The sequence below is a fragment of the Agelaius tricolor genome, unplaced genomic scaffold (genome assembly GCF_023055355.1).
Source record: "Agelaius tricolor isolate 1412-34295 unplaced genomic scaffold, bAgeTri1.0.p SCAF_6, whole genome shotgun sequence".
NCBI lineage: Eukaryota > Metazoa > Chordata > Aves > Passeriformes > Icteridae > Agelaius > Agelaius tricolor.
In genome coordinates, this window is record NW_027269266.1 from 46639845 (window position 1) to 46665023 (window position 25179).

Below are 25179 nucleotides of genomic sequence, written 5' to 3' on the forward strand. Positions count from 1 at the left end.
TGGTTTCCAGAAAGAATATTTGGTGCCAAAAGGTCCTGAAAGAAAGTGTTCTCAGAAAGAAGAAGGGGGCCAAAGGTGAAGATCCTGGCCTGGGGAGGGATCTGGGAAATGCAGGAAGATCCTGAAGATGAGGAAGCTATGGACATCAATGTTGTACATCAGTGATGGACATTCAGTGATGGACATCAAAGCCAGGGGTTGCCCAGGAACTGTGGCTGAGATGGGCAACTTCAAGCAGCATCACAGCAGGAATAAAAAATGAATTTCTGCCCCAATGTCACTAGTAGTGACCCCTCCATGAAGGGAAGGGGAGACTTAGGGAATGAAAGGCTGGTGGTGAGGGAGGAAGTTAGTGTAAGAAAAAATAAAGAGGGTAAAATCTGTAATGTCATTGTTTCTTCAATAAAACCTGGTACCCAGGCGCTCTCCACATTGGAATTTTTAACAGTGTAATAAACACTGCAAGAAAGGCAATATCTCACCTTGCTTCTGTAAACAGATATTATAACCTGAAACAATTCATTACTTGACACATAGCAGTACTGGCCTAGAGCACACCTACAGGTACACTTCCATGTGGCACCAATTACTATTTAAATGAATAAGAAAAACTTCTGTCAAATGATGGATACAGACAACTCCCTGCATGTTCTAAAGTAAACTACAATGAAGCCACAGTTTTCAACTACATGTCATTTTTAACCGAGCATGTCTTCAGAATGAAAAGTCAGGACTCATGTGTTTGCAGCATCCTTCAGTGTACAAGATAAACTTATGTCAAAGGGGAAAACAGCTCCGTATTGTGTACACCTGGAGAAATGAAATTTTGGCAGATCAGAGAAGAGCATTGGTGAAGTTGCAGTAACTTGCATTCCTATTACCAAAGCAGGAAAACATGCGGTGATCCATGTGAGCCGCAAGGATCACTGCTCTCTGAGACATCATTCTATATTAAGGACAGCAACAAGCAAATGTGGGTAGGCATTTTACTCTACATGATGGCAGTGTGCTATTTCTTGCAGAAGCATTTCTGTTAAGTGCCTCATTTTAAGATTTCTGCATCTCAGAGTAAGGTAAAGCTTCTAATAATTTTGCTTCTGGATAATGCTTTTGTCAGCTATTCAGCATTGTAATTATCCACATAACAGTCACACTCTGGTAGATAAGGACCCTAAAGAGAAAAATAACGTTTTTACAAGAAGGTCAGCTTGAAAGAAGATGCACTTAGTTTGCTTATCTGTAAACACCCAGCATCCCATGTGAGCTCTGGAAAAGTACATAGCAGGACATAAAAACCCCACTTGCATTCTGCTTCATCCCTTGGCCTTTAAAAAACCTTGAGCTTGCCATTATGTTCTTCACTAGAGCTGATACCAGGAGCAATAGTACCAGGAGCCTACTCACTACTTAATAGGGTGTTTGGTGGTTTTAATGTATTTTTTGGTTAAAAATCACCATGGCTAACATAATATTAAAATATTAATTGTAGATGTGCTAGAAATGCTTATTGTTTTCCATCTAATTAAACAGGCTAATGTTGGTCAACATTTTTTAAAGTCTCTTTTGACTGAGGGATTAACTGCAGTTTCATATTAATAGCAATTTCTCCCAAATTAAAGTGAGCTTGAAAATTATCTTGTAACAAATGTGAAACATGTCTGATGCTGTTCAAGGACAAATTAGAATTTACAATATATTTCCACCCTCTTTTCTCAGCTAAGCAGTTCCTGATTATCCAATTTACTGATAACATTCTTGCCTCATCTCAGAGGAGGAAGCCCTCCCAGAGGATAAACAAACTAAATATTTTCTTTTCAATATTTGCTTGAAAGCATGTTTTAACTCTTTGTTAACAAAGAAAAGTAATGATTTGATGCAGGGATAATGTGTGGCTCCCTGTAGCTTTTCTACAAATGTGGGACTTCATGAATTGGATATTTTTTGCCACGTTTATCAAAAAATAGGAGTAGAAGTAGATGGAGCACATCTATACTGCGCATACCATTTTGTTTCTAGGTCTTCACTTCTGTTTATTCCCACTTTATTTATTTTAACAGACAGAATATTGACTGTTGGGAAATTTTGGAGAGTCCAGATGATATTACCTATACCTGACTGGTCTATAGCTAACAGTTAAATGCATACTGTGCAGTTTGGGTAAATTAGTACTTATTTCCAGAAGGCTTTTGTTTGGCCCTTCTTACAGGACTCCACTCAGAAGTGGAGAGGTCTATGCTTATGGAGACTTATTAACTCCAGAAAGAGATTGTAGGATAAGCCAGGTTCAATTTCAATCGAATAGGGTAAAATTATTATTTTACATCACTTTTTAGAAGTTGTGTGTTAAAAAAAACCCCTAATGTTTCTGTTTCCCCTAAACCTTAGCATAGCAGGGGGAGATAAACAATTCTCACTCACACTGACTCTCAAAAGTGCCCAGAGCCATTCATTGTCGTCAACTAAAATGGAGTGTCCTAAATCCAGGAATAAATTTAGTGGAAGGAAGGAGGAGGTAGAGGCAGGGATTGTAGATCACTTAGTAATATATGGGATGGCACCTGGTACCAGTTATTGAAAAAGTTACACAACGGCCCTTTTTCAATGAATCACAGAGTGGCTGGGTTTGGAAATGTCATCTGGAGATCATTTAGTCCAATCTCCTGCTGAATCAGGTTCTACTAGAGCAGGTTGCACAGGATAATGGCCAGGTGGGCCTTGAATATCTCTGTAACATGAAATCCCACAACTTCTCTGGACAACCTGGTCCAGTGCTCTGTAACTTTCACAGTAAATAAGTTCTTCCTCATTTTCAGATGGATCTTCCTGTTTCAGTTTCTGCCTGTTGTCCCTTGTCCTCTCCCAGGGCACTGCTGAGCCTGAGCTCTTGCAAACCCCCTTCAGGTACTTACAAACATTGATGAGATCCCCTCTCAGCTGTCTTTACTCCAGGCTGAACAACCACAGCTCCCTTAGCCTGTCCTCTAAGTGAGGTGCTCCAGGCCCCCAATCATTGTAGCCATCCGCTGGATGTGTTCCAGGAGCTCCATGTACTTCTTGCCCAGGGAGCCCAGAACAGGACACAGCACTCCAGATGAGGCCTCACCAGGGCAGGATCACCTCCCTCAGCCTGCTGGCAAAGCTCTTCCTAATGCACTCCAGGATACAATTGGCCTTCTTGGTCACAAGGACACTGCTGGCTCTTGGATAGCTTGGGACTGTTGTCCACTGGGACCCATGGAGCTGCTTTCCAGCAGGTCAGCTCCCAGCCTGCATTGGTGCCTGGGATTATTCCTCCCCAGGCACAGGACCCTGCTTTTGCCTCTGTTGAATTTCTGGAGCTTCCCCTCCATACAACTCTCCAGGCTGTCCAGGTCTCACTGGATGTCAGCACAGGACTCTGGGGTATGGGCTGCTCCTCCTGGTTTTGTAATGTCAGGGAATTTGCTGAGGATGCATCCGTCCCTTCATCCAAGTCATGGATGAATGTGTTGTACAAGACTGGACCTGGTCCCAGCTCCTGGGGAACATCACTAGCAACTAGCCTCCAACTGGACTCTTTCTCTACCATTCAACCAGTTCCCAATCCATATGAATGTCCACTCATCCAACACTTCCTGAGCTTGCCTACAAGGATGTATGTGAGACAGTGTCAAAAGCCTTGCTGAAGTCAAGGTAGTCAATATCCACCACTCTCCCCTCACCTACTCAGCCAGTCATGCCATCATAGAAGGCAATCAGATTGGTCAGGCATGATTTTATGATTTTTCCTCACAAATGACAAAAAAAAGGATTCAGCTGCTTTTGAAAGTTTCTTTCAATAGAGAAACACTTAATCATAAATAAAACAAATTTATGGTGTAGTAGTAATAATGTCTCTGGAGAATAGATGTTGGAAGGCTTGGCTGTGACTACACAAGCCCTACTCCAAGGGTATGTCTCCCTTGCTGGAAGCTCTTTACCCTTCTCTACAGGGGACAACTCTGTTCTGATGAAGTGGCAACACAAATTTCTTCCCTCAAGGTCATCCGTGTTGGGAGATGCTAGAGAGACTAGGAAGAGTGGAGGGCAGGACTGAAGGAATAACATTATTCTTATCCTTCATCCTGCAAGATAAATAAAAATGCCTTTTTTTGCTTCTGTTTTTTCCAAGATCTCTGTCCAAAGAGCCTTCCAAACTACCATAGCCTTGGAAAAAGCCAGTAACAGTCATGCTTCCAGGAGTACTTCTACTTTGTCTTGCTGCCAAAAAGTGGTGATCAATCTGTGACCATTTACTGCACCTTTGTCTACCTGGATAATGCTGGATATAGGCAAGTTTGGACCAAACCAGAATTCTTGCTTCATGAAATGAGGCAGCAAGCTTAAAAAAAGTCAAGCATATTTTTTAGGAGAGAGCTGATCAGACTGGAGGCAGAAAGCACTGTGTCATAGTTCCTGTGAAATTTTTCTATATTTAATAAACATCCACATAAATTACAGTTATATAAACACTTCCTCTAACCATGGAGTTTTTCCAGTACTTATTAGTCGCAGTTACTGATAGTCTAAGAGAAGAAGTTCAAATGCAGAATCTAATAGAAAAAGGCTTCATAGCTTCAATCTAGACCTCTTTCTTTCCTTTTTTCCTGCATTTGAAAAGCTTGCCCAATTTATCAACCTTGACCCTAACTTTCTGGAGGATTTTACAATACAGCTTTGGCGATAAAAGTGGTTGAAAGTTCTAGCAGCCACAACTGCACAGTGAAATAAAGAAATACAGGCTGTTTCTAAAAGATGAAGTGAGAAATAATTATTCATGGTAGTTTTTTGGCTGTCTGAACCTCCAGAATGACTGGCTAAACCAGAACAGACGGTGGTAGGAGTGAGTCAATTCTGAAGGGATAACACAATTTCACTGCTTAAGCACTACTGATTAATAGACTGAAAGGAAGCTATGCTACAGCCATGTTTTGGTTTTATCTTTTTTACTTGTTTATTTGTTTATCTTTTTTATTTGTTTATTTGTTTCTCTAACTGCAATCTGGTTAGTTCCCCAAGAGGACAGGTACTGAGTTATTTACCTCCAGAGCTACAAAGGCTCAGAGAATCTGCATCCAAACCAGAAACCCAGTTGCCTTGAGAACACCCATAAATGCATATATGTCAGGGGTGGCATGACCCAGAAGGATCTGGTTTTGACAATTACTGGACATTGCAAACCACAATTTTTTCTGCTCTTCCTGCAAGTTTGTTCCAGGCAAACATGCTCTAACAGGTATGCCAAAAAAACCCAGGTGTTTGATTAAAATTTTGTGCCATAGTTAAGGTTAAGAATGGAGTGAAACAGTTACATATACTTTGGAAACACAAAGAAAGATACAATAAAAACAATGATATATTTCTTTAAAACACAGATTTGAAAGATTGACTTTAAAGTAATATATTTTTAAAAGCAAAGTGCTTTATTTTTTTGCTGCATTACTTATATTTGACTTTGATGGGAATACATTAATTGCACGTAATATGCTTGGAATATGTGGAAAATAACATTTTTTCCATGTGAATCAGCACAGGAAATGATCTGCAAATGAGTAAAATGTTGAGAATTCTACAGATGGAGTTTTTTCTTAAAAATACACAATGTTTTACAACCATAGAGTACTGACATCATGTTTTCTTCAACAGTGAATTGTCACAGAGATGATTGATGACACATCAGAGACTGAAGAAAAGCAAGAACTTGCTTCTCACCATAAGACCATAAAACATAATAAGATAAGACACAAGACCATAATCTGATGCAACATTAATTTATCAGTATCTATCTTTGCTGGTGCTAGGTGGTTTTGCCTCCCTTAATTTGCCATTGCCAAAGCTTACCACATTCTTGCTAATCAGAGAAAATGGTAGATAACACAATGCAAACTCAGAGGTATCTAATATGGTTTTCTTTTCACTGTGATGTAAAATAAAAACCCAATAAAGCCAGAGTCTCCTAAATGATGATCTAATAATACATTCCACAAGACACTTTGATTTTCAAAATTTTCCCTTGCTGGGGTTAGATATTAAAATAGTAATAAATACTACTACTAAAACCAGCAAATTAATGGTTTTGTAACAGAAATACCGTGAGAGGATGTTCAAGGGTGGATATGTTTAGGAAAATATGTAGCCCTCAATGCAGCTGAAACCCCAGTTCTAAACTAACCGATGCCAGGCACTCACAGCAGCAAAACACTGAGTGGGAGAAAGGAGTGCAGAGTCTGCTCCAACACACTATTGATTTGCTCTGAAATTATGTGAATTATTACTGTTGAATTCATTATTAGGAATTATGATTTTATTGGAAAATTAGATGCTGTAAGAAAGCCCCATTAATGTAAAATGGATTCTGCATGCAGTCTTCAAAGCTCCCTCAAATGTGAAATTTCCTCCATTATTTAATTTGACAGAAAATTACTGCTTCTGTATCAAATTTTTCTTCTGTTTACTGAGGTGGAACTTGAGTCTCAGTCTAGTACAATTAACAGGAGCAGTCCAACTCCTGCCTTTAAAGTGCAGTATGAAGCACACTATTAATATTTTTTTTCTTTTTTGAAATCACATCAATAAACAGATTTTCTTTTGTATATATTGCATTGTACTCTGGGCTGCATGAAAAACATTTGAAAGAGTAAATTTACTCATATATATATATATTGATTGCACTGTATCCCAAAGGCAGTATTTGGCTCCTAGTGCCCAGGGATCAAAGAGAGATGATGCACGTATTTTTTTCTAGTAAGATAATGTTTCAAGTTCTTTAATTTTGCTGTGAAAAGAGCAGCACAGGAAACCTGCTGCCTCTGCTCCATGTGTCCTGCTCACTCTGAAGCTACAGACGGATTCTGCCACATGAGCGAGACTGAAGCAGTCACTGCACATTCATGCTGTGCACTGTTCTTTACGCTGCCGTGTACCAAACAGAGCCCCTTAGTTCATGGATCAGAGTGCCATTTAAGGTGAGCCTGGAATCATTCTTGGTGGCAAAATTAAAGCCATCTAAAGTCAAGACACAATTTTCCTGGAATCTTTCCTCCAGCCTTCAAAACATGTATCTGTCTTTGCCTTTATTCTCATCAATGAGGAATTTAAAGTCATAGACTCATTACTCTTAAATGTCACTGCCTGTGAAAAATGCAAATAGAAAGAACAAATCGGCTCCATGTTTCAAGCAGTCAGAGTCCCTGAACAGAAATGAGGCTTTTTCAGTCTGTCTTTGGGAGCAGGTTTGACAGGGTTTCCTGAAAGCTGCCTGTTTTGCTTTTCTATTCCTGTAACCCACAGTTGCCCAACCTATATGGATTAATTGAATGGCAAACACTTAACAGCAAGATCTACCATGCTGCTTAAATAACAATACAGCAAAACCAGGCACAAATGCAGTAAGGACCAAAAAGAGAAGATGGCAAGAAATATAGAAGACGGTTGTCTATGAAAATCAGGGCATCTATACTCCAAGGCATCTTAAGGTAAAACTCCCAACATCTTCTCTGCCTTACCTCCAAGCAAAGATGAGCTGGAGGAGGTCAGAGCAATTTACCTGACTCAGACTGCTACCAGACAAAATAGGTCACATTAGTTTCTTCAGCAATTACAAAAGGCTTCTTCAGCTAATGAAATGGTTAAGATACAGAACAGAAAAACAAAGCCCTCAGCAGAGAGAACAGAAAAAAATTCAGAAAGCACAGGGGGTTAAAGCTGATGTTTTGAAGCTTAGAGCTGTGCTTCAGGACTTTCCTATTCCAGGCAGACACAGATTGCCCAGCAAAGGAGAAGGGCAGGAGTGTTTATGAACTGTATTTACTCTCTGCAAAGTTTGCTGCCAGCAATAATCTGTCATGAGCAGCACTATTTTGAAACACTACTGCTGAGTCATGCAGATTTGTGATGATATTTATCTCCATACAACTTCACAAGAAGCTGCCAGAAATTCAAGGAACTTATATTTGCAGTATATATTTGTGAAAATAAGCTTTGATAGATATCCATCCACATTACTGAAGGAGAAAACTTTTGGGCCTTTTCCCATATATAAAGTTATTTCAATTAACTACTTTTCCAGACTTCCTGTCAAATTCTGGACCATGAACTTCCCTGATTCTGATACTTTACTGCTTGTCTCTTTCATTTATTTTACCACTCCAAGTAGAAAAAAACCTTAAAAGAATGGAAAAATGACACAAAAAATTGTGATTAAAATTCCTTCATTTCCTTGGATTCAGTACAGCTGTGGTGAAGTGAGAATATAAGTTAATTTATGGAAGCAAGATTGTCTTGCATCAATTTTAATGTTCTCTAGACAGCTGCCTTTTCCAAAGACCACAAATTCCTCACAGAAGTGGGGAACACTGAGCACCCTCATTTGAAAAATGTTGATCACTCCTATCAGCATCTTTCAAGAACTTACCATACTGTTACCTAAAAGGCAGTGACTTTCATGCCAAGGGATGTAAGTTTCTGACAGTAAGTTATACAAAGTGCAGACAATATTTTGTACTCAAAGACCCGTACTACTTCTGCATGAAGCTAAATCATTAGCATGTTTAGCTCCCTGTCCTGCCTAAAAGCTTGGAAATTGTGTCCCTCACTTTCACATTGGTAAATTGCCACTGAATTTACTCCTGCTCTACTGTGCTGGGACAAGTAGATGGTAAGTAAGCAGGAGGACCAAATCATGTGCACAACACTAGCCATGAGGATGTGAATTTCCAGGATCAGATTTCTGAACAGCAGCTCCTGCAGCTTCCCACTGTGGTAGCCATGCAGGTTCTACACCTCCGGGCACTTGCACTTCTCTTGACCTCTCCTTGCACAGCCCCATGGATGATCTGCATGAAGGCTGGCTTTATAGGTCTTCACACTGCACTGAAATTATCTTACAAGCAGGGCTCAGCAGGGAGGTTTTTTCTGCATACTAGAGAAAATAACAAAATTTTCTCCTGTCAGTCACTCAGTCAGTCAGTCCGTCCCTGGCTGGAACTTACATACTCATGGACAGCTTCAGAGAGCAGATAGGCCTATCTTTCAAAGGTATAAAGTTTCTGTGAGGTTTTGTGCATAGGATCGGGTAGAAGAATCCCAATTCAGCTGTTATATTTGGTTTTTGACCTGGTCTCCCAAAATATTCATCCTAGACAGCCAACACCCACACCCACACAAGCAGATAAGAGCCTACCACCCAGCAGATGCTAATTCTTGTCCCTTAAGTGACATTTGGGACAACTGGGGAGGTAGGTATGGTCACCACAGTGAAAGGGAACTGGGGGTGATGGAGTGTGTGCAGGGCTGACAAAAGGAGGAAGAAAATTAAAATTACTGCTGTAGGAAAGAGTGAGGATAGTGGACACATTTGCAATATGGATTTCTGCTGCTTCTAGTGCAGCATACAACTTGTGCTTGGTGCTCAGTATAACCTGGATGACAGAAGAGTTTGATTCCAGTTGAATCCCTCACCTGTAATTTGTGATAACAGTATGTGTCTACGAGGCAAGACATCTGTCAACAAATGTAGAACTTGTGTTAGCCTGTGGCAGATATGACACAAATCCAGAACCACTCTGCATGAATATTCTCAAGGAGATTTCTGGGCTCACAAAAATTAGAGAAAGGTCATCCTGTAAGTTCTAGCATGGACACACAATGAGATTGTAAATAAAATTTTTCTTACCAACAATCATATGGTTGCAGACATCACAGAAGGTTGGTTTTTTGAAGATGTGCTCCTGGAAGATGTGAGTCTTGCTGTTTTCTGGCAGCTGTTGAGCTCTGGTGGGTGAAGATGCCTGGCTGTCTGAGTTGGGGAGCTGCCCAGTGCTTGTGCTCACCTCAGGCATCAAGTCTACTTGCAGTTTCACATCACTATTAGTCCTCTGGAAGAAATTGTCTGCACTTTTACTCCGCAAGCTTTTAGTCTTGAAGGAGAGGGATCGCTTCAGTTTCTGCAGCTGCAACAAATAAACCAACTATAATTACTATTTTTTCTACTCTAAAAGCAATTCAAGGCTCCTGGTTTTGGGGTGTGTTGTTGCCAAGTGAACTTGAGAGCTGCTGTTAGACCTTAAACCACCTAAACAATAAAACTGACCTTAAAATTTAACCAGCAATTTCTGAGCAAAGAAAACAGATCCCAATCAGAAACAACCTACCCTACATATGTTTTCTGATGAACAATAAACTTGATAGTCCTAAAAAATGCTTCTTTTGGTCTTTATTTGCAGGTACAACAGCAAAGAAGTATTGCTGAAAGTTGTAGGCATGGGAGAATACACCCTTTGTATTCAAGCGTGAGGGAACTTAGAGCATTATTCATCCTCTAAGAGTACTTAATCAGTCTGTAAAGCCATTACAGGAATAGCTGTTAAATGGTGGTACATGACAAGTGAATTCAGTGAATATATTTGATATACTTAAAGTTCTTGAATTTGGCAGAAACAAAGATTATATGCATTTTTTATTATATATTAGCTGGCCAATTGATAGTTAATGAATTAATCAATACTAGTTAACAGACATTCATATATGTTCTTGTATGTTATATTGTATTGATTGTCAGACTCTCAAGAACCACAATAAGGCATTATTAAATTAGAGTTGTTAACTCAAACTCTTTATCTGTAAATGCTCTTGTGCCATATCAGCCATCCTCTCATTTTTCATTCTCTTCCCCAGTTTTGTATAAGGCTGAGAGGGGTTCTGGATGACTGACATGATTAGGAAATTAACCACATGAATTTGTGGGTTTGTCAGCTCCAACATCCCACAAGGAGAGGCCAGGTAAAAGGAAAGGCAGCTCTTAGTCTGCTTTGTGTTTGCCCTCTGTGAAGTGCAATAATTCTGTATCACCTTTCACTCAGCATTATTCAAAGCACTGCAAAATAATTTCAATCACCGCTGCTATTCTCTGGGTGACTGTGATGTAACAACTGAAATTTTCCATGCTGCTCAGGCTGTCTGCTGTAACCAGCAGGAATGGTTTATATTAGAAACTGTTTATGTTAGAAGCAGCGATTATTTGGAATCATAATTCACACTAATATAAAGGGAGGGAGTTTACATGCTTTCCCAAAAAAAGCATAGAGCTGGTACGTCACACTGACTTAGCGGCCTCGGTACTTGCTCTCTCTAGATTCTGTTCCTTATCCATCCATTTTCTTTATGATGTGGCTGACAGTACGCTGTTGGAGAGGAGAGTCAAGACACTCTGGGGGAAAGCCTCTCTTCCACCTGCAGAAGCAAGCAGCTTCTTCCTGGAGAGGGAGACACCAGCCCTCTACCCAGTGTTTCACAATAAAACCCCAAAGCCAAATAAATGGACAAGGAGCTGCTGTTTGCTCCAGTTAACAGTGTTTGGGTTTGCTACATGGGAGCAAACTGCATTCTACTTCCTGAGCTGTTCCTTCACAATGGCTTTGGGAGTAGGGAGGCATCAGAACCTGGGGCCCATATCACATGCACCCACAACTCACTCTGGGTTCAGAGGAGGAGCCCTGGATCCAAAGGAAGGAAATACCTATTTGCAAGAAACTCTCAGTCTGTAGGGGAATGTGAAAATAAGAGCAATTAAGTAATTAAATTCCAACTATGAGGTAAGGGCAGTTTATGGTATCTGATACTTTTTCATCTGAAGCTTAAGCCATGGACTGACTGAGCATAAAACTCACTGTAAACTGAACCATGAGAATGTGAGATCTTCCCTTTTCCTCTTGGATGTTAAGTTACTAGCTCCTGAAGTCACTGAGGTTAGTCAGTTCTGAAATTACTTCATCTCCCCAGTGACAGCCAGGAACTCAACAATAATTCACCTCCTTGCTCCTGAAACATTTCTCACTGAAGGCAGACCTAATTAGTATAGCAAAACACAGAGAATTACAACACCACAAGGTGACTGAAATGGCATCCGTTATTGATTTGCCATCCATTTCTACAGTGCCACATGAAGCTAATTAAATTTCAAAATGCTGTTCCTGCCAGAGAAAGAAACCTAAGCTGTGCAATACAGTATTTGTTTTATCATGAAACAACAGTCCTGCTAGTTTGGATAATGAATGCAGTACATTTTAAGAAGCTTTGCATTTACTATCCTTAGCCCATTCTCCTGTGCACAGCCATTTACCAGTTGAGGGATCTACCATCAGCTTTTCCTCCCCCAAGCAGAGAAGTCAAGTTTTCAAAAAAAGAACAGTCCATCATTCAGGCTATACCTGCCCAAACTTATGGATAAACACTAAAGGGCATGAAACTATGTGTATTCTGTGCATTCCCTCCCAGAATATTCAGAGGACACATACCCAAGAATGAGTTGAGCAAGTTATCTTCACGTATTTGGGAGGCACCTCTGCATTTCTGCAAGCTGATAGCCCTTTCTGAAACTCACTGAGAACCATCCTGTGTTCCTGTGGTTAAATAATTCCCAGACAAGATTTTCATCCCTTTCATTAGTCAAAATGCAGATTTCATGCCCATTTGCATTCAGACTGGAAGACACTTGCATGTGTGGCTTCTGTTGCGTACCTAAAACACCAGTGGAAGTCTGGGACTATTACATCCCAAATAGGTTATATGTGTGGAGAAGTGACTTGGAGAAAATGAAGAATATTAGCAAAATTTAGCATTTTGCACAGCTAATTATACACTTCCACTGTTAAGAATATCTCTCAGATCAGGTTTTATGCCCTTCATGCATAGGTGAGAATATACAGGGCCACAGAAGATTGGCATCAGCTTTTAAGATCAGATCCAACTTTCCTTTCTCATATTAGGCTCATGAGAGAATTTGAAATAGGGCAATGGTATGTGATTGTTTACTTAGGAAAAGTTGGCCCAAGCAAGGACAAGGGCTGGTTGTTATACATATTGTATAAACTATAAAACCATAAAAGCTTAAGTAATTATTAGGCTACACTTGAGTAAGCATCGCTTCCCTTACTTAAATATCACCATCTCCTCATTTTGAAATTTGCTGTGGATTATCCCCATTCTTTTATTGCCAGATTTCAAATGTAATTAAATACAGGTATGTAATATATGTCTGGTTTTGGTCTGCTGTAAACTGAGTTAAAGCACTTGTGATGCTACAGCTGCTATAACATTCCCCTGAGGTGGGAATCAAATCTTTCAATAGAGAGGAGCGTATGCAAATTTTAATATTTACACTTTATTTCTGCAGAGTGAATGAGTCCAAAGTTAAACCTTATGAAGACACATTACAAAACTTTGTGAAAAAGCCCTGCAGCTGGGTTTGTTCTACACTCAATACTTCAACTTTTCAGTGAAAAATCATATATTGAGACTGAAACAAGCCCTAAACCAAGCACAAGAAGGCTTTAAGAAACATATTTGAAATAAATCTCCTAAGACTTTCACATTTTCTCCATTGTGAGCAAGGCTGCAATTTAGCTTTCATTTAAAGAAAAATAACATTCCCAAAAGCACAGGAGGTTTTCTAGACTCGTGGTAGCATCATGAGACTTCACAATGTTGACACTTCAGAAACATGAGCCCTTGATATTAAAGCCAGGATGTTCCTGTGGTTTGAAATTAGAGTAAGGGAAAAATCTTTGTTTCTAGTTAAAAGCTTTTTATCAGTCACACAGATTCACAGTGACTGCACATACTAACCCCACAGGCAAGGTAGAGATAAGTGCAATAGCTCAACCTCAGAGCTTGATTAACCTTTTTTTTTCTGTATCTTGCAGCACAATCTCAATTTTCCTCCAAGTCACTGAATGTTCAAGCTTCAAGGGATCAGGAAGGTCTGTTATCAGCACTCCTCCATTCCTAATTCCCCTATAATACAACTCTCTAGCTGCTGTAAGCAGAAAACAGAAGGCAGTAAAAGAACAGCTATTCAAATTCATTGCTAGTGTTAGCTACGTGCCACTGCTTTTGCTGTGAATGGGAATTGCACCTGCCCTCACCAGGACTTTATTTGATGTAATTGTTGGAAGCACCCAATGCTTTTCTACAGTTTTCATTTAAGTTCCCACAAAATTGTAAAGATGCGATTTGAGCTCTTTCACAATCCCTAGCTTGCAATTACAAAGACATGATTCCACTCCGCAGAGTACTTTATTCAGGCTCCTAAGTGCTCCCTGATATCTAGGAACAATTTTCCCTTGATTCTCCAGCTTGCCTACATTAGCACTTAGCTCAGTAGAAGAGGCTCAGTAGAAGGGAAGGATGAAGCAGGGGCACCCAGCTGAGCACCCAGCATGCACGCATCAGGTGATTTCCCAACAGGCTTGGTCTTGTTGCCCTCTCTGTCACTGCTAGCCATCCCTGCCAGCAGCAGAGGCACCTGTGCAGTGTGGGGCCTATGGGGAAATTGTTTGTACATTTCCACTCTTAACTATTTTCCAGCATAAATTAATAAATGAGTCCTACTTATCAACCCAAATTCACTGACTCACCATATAACCAAGCCCTTATTTTCAGACATCAGCTGTTTGCTCTATTGCTACTGGACTAGCAATAAATAAAAAAAATATTGCTTGCTGTTCTCTATCCCTTTCTTTACACTGGTGCAACAGTATCATTAGATCCACTACAAGTAATTCAGGGTATTAACAGAGCTGGAATGAGCCATCAAGCCAGCTTGAATCCTGCAAGCCTTATAAAATGTAGCTATTTTGTTTAGTATGCAGACTAAAAATGCTCTGTCAACAGATTTCACTCTGCTGTGAGATAAACATCCACCTGCTGTAAGGAACCATTTTTCCTTCCTTGCAGCTTCTTAGAGCAAATTTCCAAATTATTTGACTCTCATATTGGTTTAAAAGAAGGACTCAACACACATGGTTCAGATGATGTGTAGATTTGCTAGAGACAATGTCAGGTACAGGGGCTATTACCAAAAGGGACTCAGACCAAAAGTGTTTCAAATAAGGGAGAGAACAAAGCCTTGATGAATGGCATCTCCTCTGCTGAGTACAGTCCATTTTCTGGGTCAAGGAACATTCAATTTGTATTAGCAACTCTCAGGACATACTTCAGTTGTTTACTTGCATTGTTGAAGAACTGGATGTTACCAGGGTATAAGCTACCCTGGCGCCATTTCTGGGCTCCAGCTAGCTGTGCTGATCTAGAGCCAACAGGGAACCAGCTCAAATAGGAGTGCTTACTTTTTGTGAGCATGAAGGCTAATGATTTTCTTCTTAAAACTGAGAGATACAAAAGCAAGTGATTTTTGAGGACAGACAAGAGCAGGTTTTTTACAGATTTTGAATTGAAAATTCTCTGCCTTGACATTTTAATGAGCAAAAATAAGATTATAAGATGCCTAAAGGCAGTATGCAATTTCATAAACAATATGTGTGTTTGCCTGCTGATGAGAGGAGTACCATGTCTTATAACATTAACAAGATAAAAGGATATTTCTAATACTTAAGGGGTTGTATTGTTTATTGGCAAGGCACCCATGATAAAACTTGTAAGCAAAGCCGATTTCTTTTCTACCATCTTCTTTCCAAATAATAAATAGTCAAAATGCTCTGCTAGTACAATTAGCTAAACTGACTTCAATTGCAGATGATTTATACAGTCTGAGAATCTGGCCATATCATGCAGATGTGTTTTCTCTAGCCAGCTCTCTTGGAAGCTGTATAATTTAATCCACTACAGACAAAGAAGGGGTGTTCATTACTGGAGAATCTGCTACGTATTATATTTGTGTATTTTCCCAAACAGGTTGCTTAGCTGTTGTTAGAACAAATATTTTTGTTGGTATTCTAAAAAGGAAATAATTCAATCTTTCTGCTTGAATATTGTATTGAAATAGTCAAAGAAGAGCCATTTGTCATAATACCTACCAATAATATTATTAGTGATTCATTGTGTACCTTCAGCTACTCTGTTTGGCTCTCATAGCTCTGATCATCATCCTCAGATTCTCCTTCCTGTCTCATATTATTTTTTAAACCTGTTCATGGATTCTCAGACCTATTTAGAATATAAACCTTTCTAGGCAGGGCTCTTTCTGTGATTTTGTTTCACACATAGAATCCTAAACTACAATCAAATGCTCTGATTGGCATGACAGAGCATAGCAGCAAAAATCCTTGAAAGAGCCTCAGGGCTTGAAAGCATGAAATCTGAAGGGATGCCCAGGTGTCACTACCCTCACAAATGTCTGTGTGAATCCCATGTCCTCAGCCCTCTCCTGATGTACTACATCCTTGCCAGCTGGGCATTTGCATCCCTAGTTAGCAGACCTCTGAATTATCCAGAGGTCAGCCTGCACATGTAGCCAAACAGGCCCTTTGCTTAGCAGAGCTGTTCATTCTCTGTGACTCTGGTTTGGTTTAAACCAAGATAAAAATTCACCTGGTTCTCAACAAGTGCTCCTGCACTTGGTTTGAACTTATCCTACGTTTTAATGTGTGTTGTCATCTAATTCTTCAAGGAACCAGGATTGGCAAATATGTGAGGTAAACGTGAGATGAAGTACATGAAGTTTTAAGGCCTGAAAACATGAAAAGTCTCCTATGTGATCTGAATTCCTTATATATCTTCAAAATTCAGCATCATATATGATAGAATAAAGTAATGCAGTCCAGTGAGTGATAGATTTGAGGAAACACAATTTATTAAGTGTATCAATTGACATCAAATCTCAGGGAAATTCTTTTCTCTCTCTATTATGTTCAGAACGGTCTACGTAGTCCTAAGGCATAAAAAGGGTAGACACTCTATTAGATTGTCTGTAATTGTGACTTACCCTGAGCTCACATTACCTTCCCTGCTACATTATATTTTCATTGTAACTTCAACAAACTCACAGTCATTTAAAAAGTTTAAAATAGTTTATAAAAAGGAGGAAACTTATGCAGAATAAATACTTGTATGAATGAAAATGAAGAAAAATGCAAGGCTTTTTTTTTAATCAAGAACTGAGTAAAATCCACACCCAAACTCCCAAATTTTATATCTAACATAATTTTTGCTTTTATGTGTTTGAACAGCTCTATTTTGATGTATTCCTTCGATTTATTTTAACCAAACTGTATTAGATAGAGTAATCTAGAGGGAAAGGAGTGCATATTACATTATCTTAATGAGGTCTAGTGTCTATCAGTATTTCTTCAAACATCCTAACAGGTTTGATTCAAGTTTATTTTTTGTGGGGAAAATGTAATAACCCTCAACCATGGTTTGCATTCAGCCTGCTTCTAGCAGAGAATCTTTCTCAAATTTGCAGTATTTCAAGATAACAAGTCACAGTATCTTTCACAGAATCTGTACTGTAGCTTTCCGAAGTTTGTAATCCAATTGACAAAAATCAGATTATCATTCCCCAAAAAAGATCTACTGAGCTCACTGATCATCAGTTCTCCCTCCTTTGTCAACATGTGCATAAAGCAAAACACTTTGCAAATCAAACTAAAGAACACTTCAGTCATTATCAAATATCAGGGTTGCAAAATATTTTATCTCTTTGATCTCCCCTGCTGCCTCACCTAACAAAAGACAGGCTGCTTCTCTCAGGAGCAAAGACTACAAATCCTGTAGCTATATCCAGGATTCTATTCTCCCTGCTGCTAAATAACTGTTTCCACATAGGTGGCAACAGCTGCAGGATATCCTTTATAATTCAGTTTACGAAAGGTGTCTGGTGCAGACTTTTATGTAGCTCCCTTTCATAGTCTGACAATAGAACTGTCTCAAATTTTTCCTCCTGAAACCAAAATAAAAACTCATGAAGAAAGCAAGAGATGGTTAGGAATAGGCCTTCCATAAAAATAAAAAATAAAAAAAATCAGCCTGTACTTTCAATTTCAAGAAAGGTAAGCGTTTACAACATCTTCTTTTGTACTTTGGGCTCCACCTCAGGCACCTGGTTGCTAAGCAGCCAGTCATCTCCATACTTTGTCTCTACCAGGATGTTGTTATCTCTTGCCTCTGGATGTAGAGGGCATTTGGACTGTTATCTCTGAGTCCCTTCTGGGAATCCCATATTTTGCATCTCTTTTTTGATAGCTCTTTTCCATTTCAGCTTCTAAATGGAACATTTAGAACCCTTTGGTAACTCCTGATTCAGTCATTTATTAATCCTTGCTGTGGCGGACGTGGCACAATGAAATTTAAGAGATTAAAAGGCTGGGTTTCAGAGTGATGTAAATCCAGGCAGCCCTGCTGAGGTGAAAGAAGCTACACTGGTAACTACCTGCTGAGAGTCTTCCAGATTGATAATAATAGGACCTGAGTTTTGTTTCTTTTCCTTCTCATGAATAATATGGAACAAATGTGATTGTGAATGTAACATTAATCGTCCTTGACTGTATCTCATGTCTGTACCTCTATGAAATGTGCATTTCCCCTGCTGATCTTCTGTCTCAGTATGACACCCTTGGACCTCAAAAAAAAAACCAAACCCAAAACACAACAGTGTTCTGCTAAAAATGCTGGGCTACCTACAGCAATAATTTCCACTAATATCTTTGATAGATTTTCTTTTCTTTTTTTTTTTTTCTTTTATTTTTGTAAACAGAGCTGTTTTATAATACTTTAAATAGTAGTTTATCTCTTGAAGCAAATATGGAAATTCATCTTGCAGAGAGGCTGATACTAAATGAGGGCAAATTAACGTGAACACCACAACCCACATGCGGAATTATCACATTTGTGTCATCTTAAAACAAAAAAGAAGTCCAAGACCTGCTGGGAGTTGTTACAGTTAATACTCTGTCAGTGTTTCCACTCTTACTTCTGAGGCTCAAAACTTACACTGTTAAAATTGCTTTGCAATGAAAACATGTAAGTGCTCAGCTCTACGACAAAATAATTGTCACTGGGCCAAATCCTAAAGGTCTTTCTTTACTGCTAACTCCCACTGACTTCAGTGAGCATGTATCCTCAGTAAAGGCTCAGGGTTTGGATGGGTTATTGGAGGTTTTTTTGCTGTTTGCATGTTTTGAAATAAAAAAATATTTTTTAAGGTTTTATACTGTGTTTTATACTTTAAAATAAAGGATTTCTGCAGGCAGCCTGAAAAAACACCTGGCCACATTTGACATTCTGTTACCTGGCTGACTTTATCTAACTTTTCAATTCCATCCTCTTTTTCTTAAACTACTCTTTTCTAAATTGTGCTGCTCTACAACCAATTATAGCTAGATCCAGGTGACATTATGCTTCTGCTTCTCCTGTCCTTCCTGGACAATTGTATCAATTCATACTTTGTGTGAATATATTCTGTCCAATTCTTGCCTAGCTACTGTGCTTTAACTTTGAGATGATATTATTTTGGTTTTCAGTCAAAGAAAGAGCTAGAACATGAGAAATGCAAGAATTTGGGTGCTGTATGGCCTATCGGCTTAAACGAAGCCCACAGGCCAATATTTTTGTCATACATGATCCCACAGATTTCTTCACTCATTTCTTTGCTGCCTGTTCACAAACAGGGACTCAGATCCAAATTTTACAATTTGTTTTCATGTTTCCATTTCAAACACAACTCCATGAGAGATGGCACAGGAACTTATATCTTACAGAATATTAGCAGTGTTTGTTGGTTCCCTTCCAATTTCATTTTCATGGTTCCCTTCCTCTTCTTGTGCATAGTTTTGCAATCTGGTACCAAATTTGCTGCTTTCTATCTTCCTTTTGCCCCTCCTGAAGACTAACAATGTCTCATTGTGTGAACACTGCTTCTTGCCAGCCAGGGCATTTGGCCATCCTGGCAGCGCTGGTTTAGGCACCACAAATCTGACAGGATCCATATGGTCCTGGTGCACATTGCTGCCCTGAAACCACTCTGGCATGAAGTCCTGGATCTGGGGGCAGAGATGATAGCACACAAGGAGCAAAGCTAGTCAATCCTCTGGGTTTCTCCATTCTTTATCTGGGCACCCACAGGGTGTTGTTCATCTTGTATTTTCAGTTCTTAAGTCCTATAGCAGCTACCACTATAGCAGCTACATAAAAAATGCTGTGTCAACTAAATTTTTTTCTACCTTGATAAAATTTTCCTTGTCATTTTTTCTGCATCCAGTTATCTTACTGTCCACCATGACAAAAATATGTTTATTTTCAGATCCAGTCCAGATCTGGTACATTTTCCATTAAGGCTCTTCTCGAAGTGCAACTTACAGTATGCATTTATTCCTTTAAACAAATGTACTCTAGTAACTCTCTAATTTCCAAAAAGCATTTAAAAATATTTTTTTGGGGAAAATTATGCTTGTAGTACCTGTTTCCAATGAATCTTTTACTGCTACAGAAAGTTTCTGTCTAACTCTGTCTTTTGTCTTTTTGTTATGACTTTTTAGTCATGACAAGCAAAATCTGCATCGAATGTCCTACATAAAGAATAGGCCAATTCTCCACATGGAAAATCTGTTTAACTTGGTCATGATATTGTCATGCAGATGACACACAGTTAGTTGGCACTTCATGGAGACATTTGAAGGCCTAACCACCGCTTCAAGAAGTTGACAATGTAAACACATATATTTGGAGATGTTAATTAGCAGGAGTTGTTAAATATGAGATTTATGATCTATCTTTGACTCCTTTTGCCTCAGGCTAATCCATTTCTTTTATATTTTTTCCTAAACCTCCAAGCTGCTGAACATATCTTCAGCCAGCTACTGTTTCAAGATCAACCCTGCAAAACAAAGCCATTTTATTTTTATCCTCACCAGCTGCACAATTTTCCTTCTCAAATTACCTCTATCAAAATTTCAAGATTATAATGACTGAACTGTGAAAATGTGGTTTCATACTAAGATAGCTGGTTTTGTGTAAAAAGATGGTTACATACAGGATACCATATGTAGAAAAGTAGAGAATATAGCTCTTTCTGAGGTACATTTCATTCTGACTTTTAAGACTTTTTTTAAGTTCCTCAAAACTCTCTAAATTTAAACTGTTGGTAATGAAATCCTGAACACAAACATCTAATAATTGTAATACTGTTTTTGAAGAAAAAGCTTCTAATACTGTCACGATGTTGTGTTCACCTAATAAATGAAGCTTCATAATTTTGGTGTTGCAAGAGAAAAGAGCTGTTGTCATTGAGATATATTACCAATTATTTAATTTAATAAGAGTTACTACTTTGATAAGAAAGTCGGGGATCTTAAAACTGTGAAGCCTTGTCTGACAAAAATAATATCTGTGACTTCAAGAGGAGCAGCATATTGCATGGGGCTGCTTGAGGGATTCAGACAGGCAGGAAAGAAGGGACATAGAAGGAAGAAGAAAGGAAAGTCAAGTTAATAGAGTTTTAAAGAATGGGAATATGAATCCTATGAAAGTGGGGAGTTTTTCTATGAAAAGATTCCCTTTGTCTCATCTATTCTACTGTTAGAGTAGGTGCAATTCTTGAATTCTTGATATTAGCTGAGTAACACTGACTTATAAGGCATGTGAAATATTACAGCAGAAATACAGTTACTGTCTACTGCTGAACTAAAGAGCAAGTGCAGTGCTAAATTCTGAGATTTATATCCATTTTCTCCCATCAGTTGTTTTTTTTTTATATGCAGCAGAGGCTATGTGTGGGATTGTACTGGAGAGATATTAAGTCATGGAAAGGAGATTTTTCTTTTTCTAGAATTCAGCAGCTGGTAGTAAAGACAAAATGACATTACCTCTATTGCTACTTTGGGAATATTGTATTTATTACAGCGTGTTCCCTACAATGCCAGAAAAAAAAATGGGCTAGCTTTCTCATCTTGTTTAAAAAAGAACTGATGCTTTTTTGACTGGACTGAGTGGCTACTTCTTATGGCCAGCATCTAGTGATAGATGCATTCTCCTCTGAGAAAAATCACTCCATTCAGATTTTTTCATTTAAGGTTTGAATGTCATTTTTTTGGACCTTTATGAAATGTTTTTAATTTTTCTACATTCTAGAAGGATTCAGGTAGGTCTATTACAGCTGCTGGCATTCATATTAGCTTTGATAGTTTCTAAGGAAGATGTCCAGAGCATTTTTCTTGGATGCCAGGCAGGTACCGCTAAAAAAAGCCAGTGCTGTTGAAGAGCAGAATTGCAGCCTGAAGAAGTCTGTGGGAACCTAAGCTTCTGGGGAAGGCAGGAGCTCAAAAGATTTTTCAGCAGCAGTGCACTTGAAAAGGGCTGTTTTGAGTAGCACTGGCCCTCAGTTACCTACCCCAAAAGGAGGGGAAAAGATGGGCAAACTAGGAAGAGGGCTTTATTTCTTCTCCATAAGGAATATTTTGTATTACCTCATTGTTCAGGTTTTAAATTTGTGTATAGTTTCCTGCATAGACATATAAAGACACGATGAGGTTACATCAAGGGGTAAATAGGTATCCACACACAAGGATAAAACTAGAATATGTGAGGAGGTTAAATGCAACTGAAGGCATTCCTCTGTGAATAATGCAAGTACAGCTTGAGTATAGGTGAAGGGGAAAGTACAAACTGTGGGGTTTGCTTTTTTCTCCAAGAGTACTTATGGCCTGAGCATCAGCATCCACACAGTGTTTATGAAAGGTCCTTTTCCCTAACAGAAGAACCACCATCCATTTTCTTAACAGAAATATCTAAATTTGGCTGAGCCTGGAAACATGGAAGGTTTTCCTGTAAAGACTCATGTATCAGAGAGCCTGGTCATGGTTTCAAGCATTAGTGTGAGAGCAGGAGCAGAGAAGGAAGAAAGAGTCATTGAAAGGCAGAGTGTGAGTGGGTGAGGTAGCACAAAAGTTAACTGGATCTTTAATGGTCAGGAGGATGATCACAGCAGTCAGATCTACCTCCTGGAGCTGCCATTATAAGCAGCTTTAGGAGATAGATCTAACTGCTGTGAACCTGCCAAAGACTCCTGCATGCCCATACTTCGTGAAACTGGTACATGATTCATCTTGTGGCTACAGCTTAACAGCAGCACTTCACACTCTGAAGCCTGGACAGGCTCACACTTTTCTCTCTCTTTCTCATAGGTGCATAACTTCCCATTATAGGACTGTCTGCAAACAGCAGTTTCGCTTAGCAAAAATTTTCGATGTTTGAATGATTTTGTTCTGCGTTGGCATTAAAAAAAACCCCCAACTGCAGCTTTTCAGAATGTCTTTGAGAGGCCTGTGGGAAGGAGAAGGGAAAGTCAGACAGACTAGCCATGCAGGGGGACAGACAGCTGACCAGTATTTGTAGGCAAGGTTCAAGACCTCGCTCTGACAGAATCTCAGTGGTGCTCACCTCACTTAAATTTGAGCTTTTAACTCAGCTGTAGCTGCCTACTCTGGTCAATAGAAAAAAAGATTTCTGCTCAGAGAGGCTAATTTAGATCACACAAAGCAGGCTTTTCCTCAAAGTCACCTTTGATAAAACAGTTTTGGTCCGTGTTCCATTTATAACAGAGGAGGACTGAACTACTAACTTACCTGCCTATAGTTGGTCTCTAATTACAGGTGAGGCTGTCCAATGTAACCTGGGATGCATTTTTCCCTCCTCTTTTGTCTGGAAATTTCACTTGCAATCAGGGAAAGCACCTTAGCAAAAGTTTACACAATTAAGAAACTGAACAATTGTCAGAACCAGATGTTTTGACATTGAAAAATAAGCAGTAAGTGCTTTTTTTTTTAAAAGCACTCCAGAAGCATGTATTTCACTGGAATGCTTGTTATCAGAAATATTTGGCAACTCATTACAAGTCACCTTATGTTTATTTGTAAATTATTCCTTAATTAGATAATTTAAATTAAAAGATGTGTGAACATAAGTGAGAAATTATCTAATACCACTTATAAATAATATAAATAAGTACACTAAGAGATACAACAAAAATTGTATATGCCAGGTCCTTGAGTTGACTAATACTAGCTGATAAGAATAAGTGCATTTTGGGCCTGAAGCCTCTTAACAACTGGATTCTCAATTTAACTGCACAGCAGTCAGGGACACTGACAAGTTTACCATGCTGAATGTTTTGTTCACTCATGAGCATAGAGATGCCCAGTCCAGGGCTGTTTCTCACTGTATGCACAGGTCAGGGCTTTTAGACTCTCATTTCAGTCACAAGATATTTTGATTTTAGGAACCACAGAATTTAAACTGGCAGGGAAAATACTGGCAAATCAATGACAAATAGTACACCTACATAAGTGACAGTTTAGAAGGTGACTTGTTTGCGTTGTGCCAGAAATCTGACCCTTCCTGTGGTTGACAAAAGCTGATGTCTCCCTCCACTATGAATGGGTAATTTTTGCAAAAAAAAAAAAAAAAAAAAAAAGAAGAAATTGAATACTGAGATAGCAGGCATTTGTCTGTAAGACCACATTTAACAGTATTTGCTATATCAATCTGTCAGGTTGACTTTGCCCTCTCACCTGTAGCTGTGCCTCCAAAGCATACATTTCTTTGTCTTACTCTGACGAATAAGTGAAAAAAAATTCTAAATGCAGATTTTAATAGCTCTGTGAATACCAGTTTATAGTATTTTTTCTCCTATCTTAGTCAAGCCTAATCATCAGTTACTGTAGGTCAGCTTCATTTTCCTTTTCTGTTCAGAATACTAGACTGCCAAAATGATCTTCATTAATAAAACAATGCATGTGTGGCATTTTAATAAAGCTTTCAAATGGCACTCAGAGATGGAGCATATTATGTCTGCAAAAAAGAAAAGCATTAAAGTTGTTGCTGTTACTTGCCTAAAGGACTGCAATTCCATATTGAACTTGCAGCCTCCTGTGGCTGGGAAATACCTCTGTCTCACAATTATTCATGCTATGGTATTTTTAACACCAGTGCAGCCCCTAAACAGTAACACTTTCATTTGACAGTACTTAGCAAACCACTCTCATCACTTAAAAACTGGTCAGCTAAGAAATGCTGACCTGTCAGGGAGAAAAATTCCATGAGCCTCTAGTAATGTGAGACTACAGACATGAAACCCATTTTATTTTAATAAATAAGAAGATGGGCAAGCCATTTGTCATATTTAACTGCTGATGTCAGAGACCCAAGAAATCTGTTATTCAGACATCCGTGGTAAATATATTTTACAGGGTTCCTGAGTTAAATTCCCCAACAAGGAGCATTTACTCTCTCAATTGGTCTACTGAATCAAAGGGAGTTTCCTCCAACAGAGGCATATGTCAAAGGCAAACAAATTCATCATTTCAGTCACTCACACATAGATTTCTCATTTTCACAGCTGGTCCTCTTTGCTAATGAACATGCAAGGTTTGC

At 39.0% G+C, this 25179-nt stretch overlaps 1 protein-coding gene across 2 annotated transcripts in view; it reads right to left on the reverse strand.

Moving 5' to 3' along the window:
• The window catches only part of STAC (SH3 and cysteine rich domain), a 72459-nt gene that overhangs the window by 38318 nt on the left and 8962 nt on the right, over positions 1–25179 (reverse strand). For both annotated transcript variants that reach the window (XM_071429676.1, XM_071429677.1), the window contains one exon: positions 9692–9968. In XM_071429676.1, coding sequence (XP_071285777.1) covers positions 9692–9968 — 277 coding nt within the window. The remainder of the gene's footprint in view (positions 1–9691; positions 9969–25179) is intronic.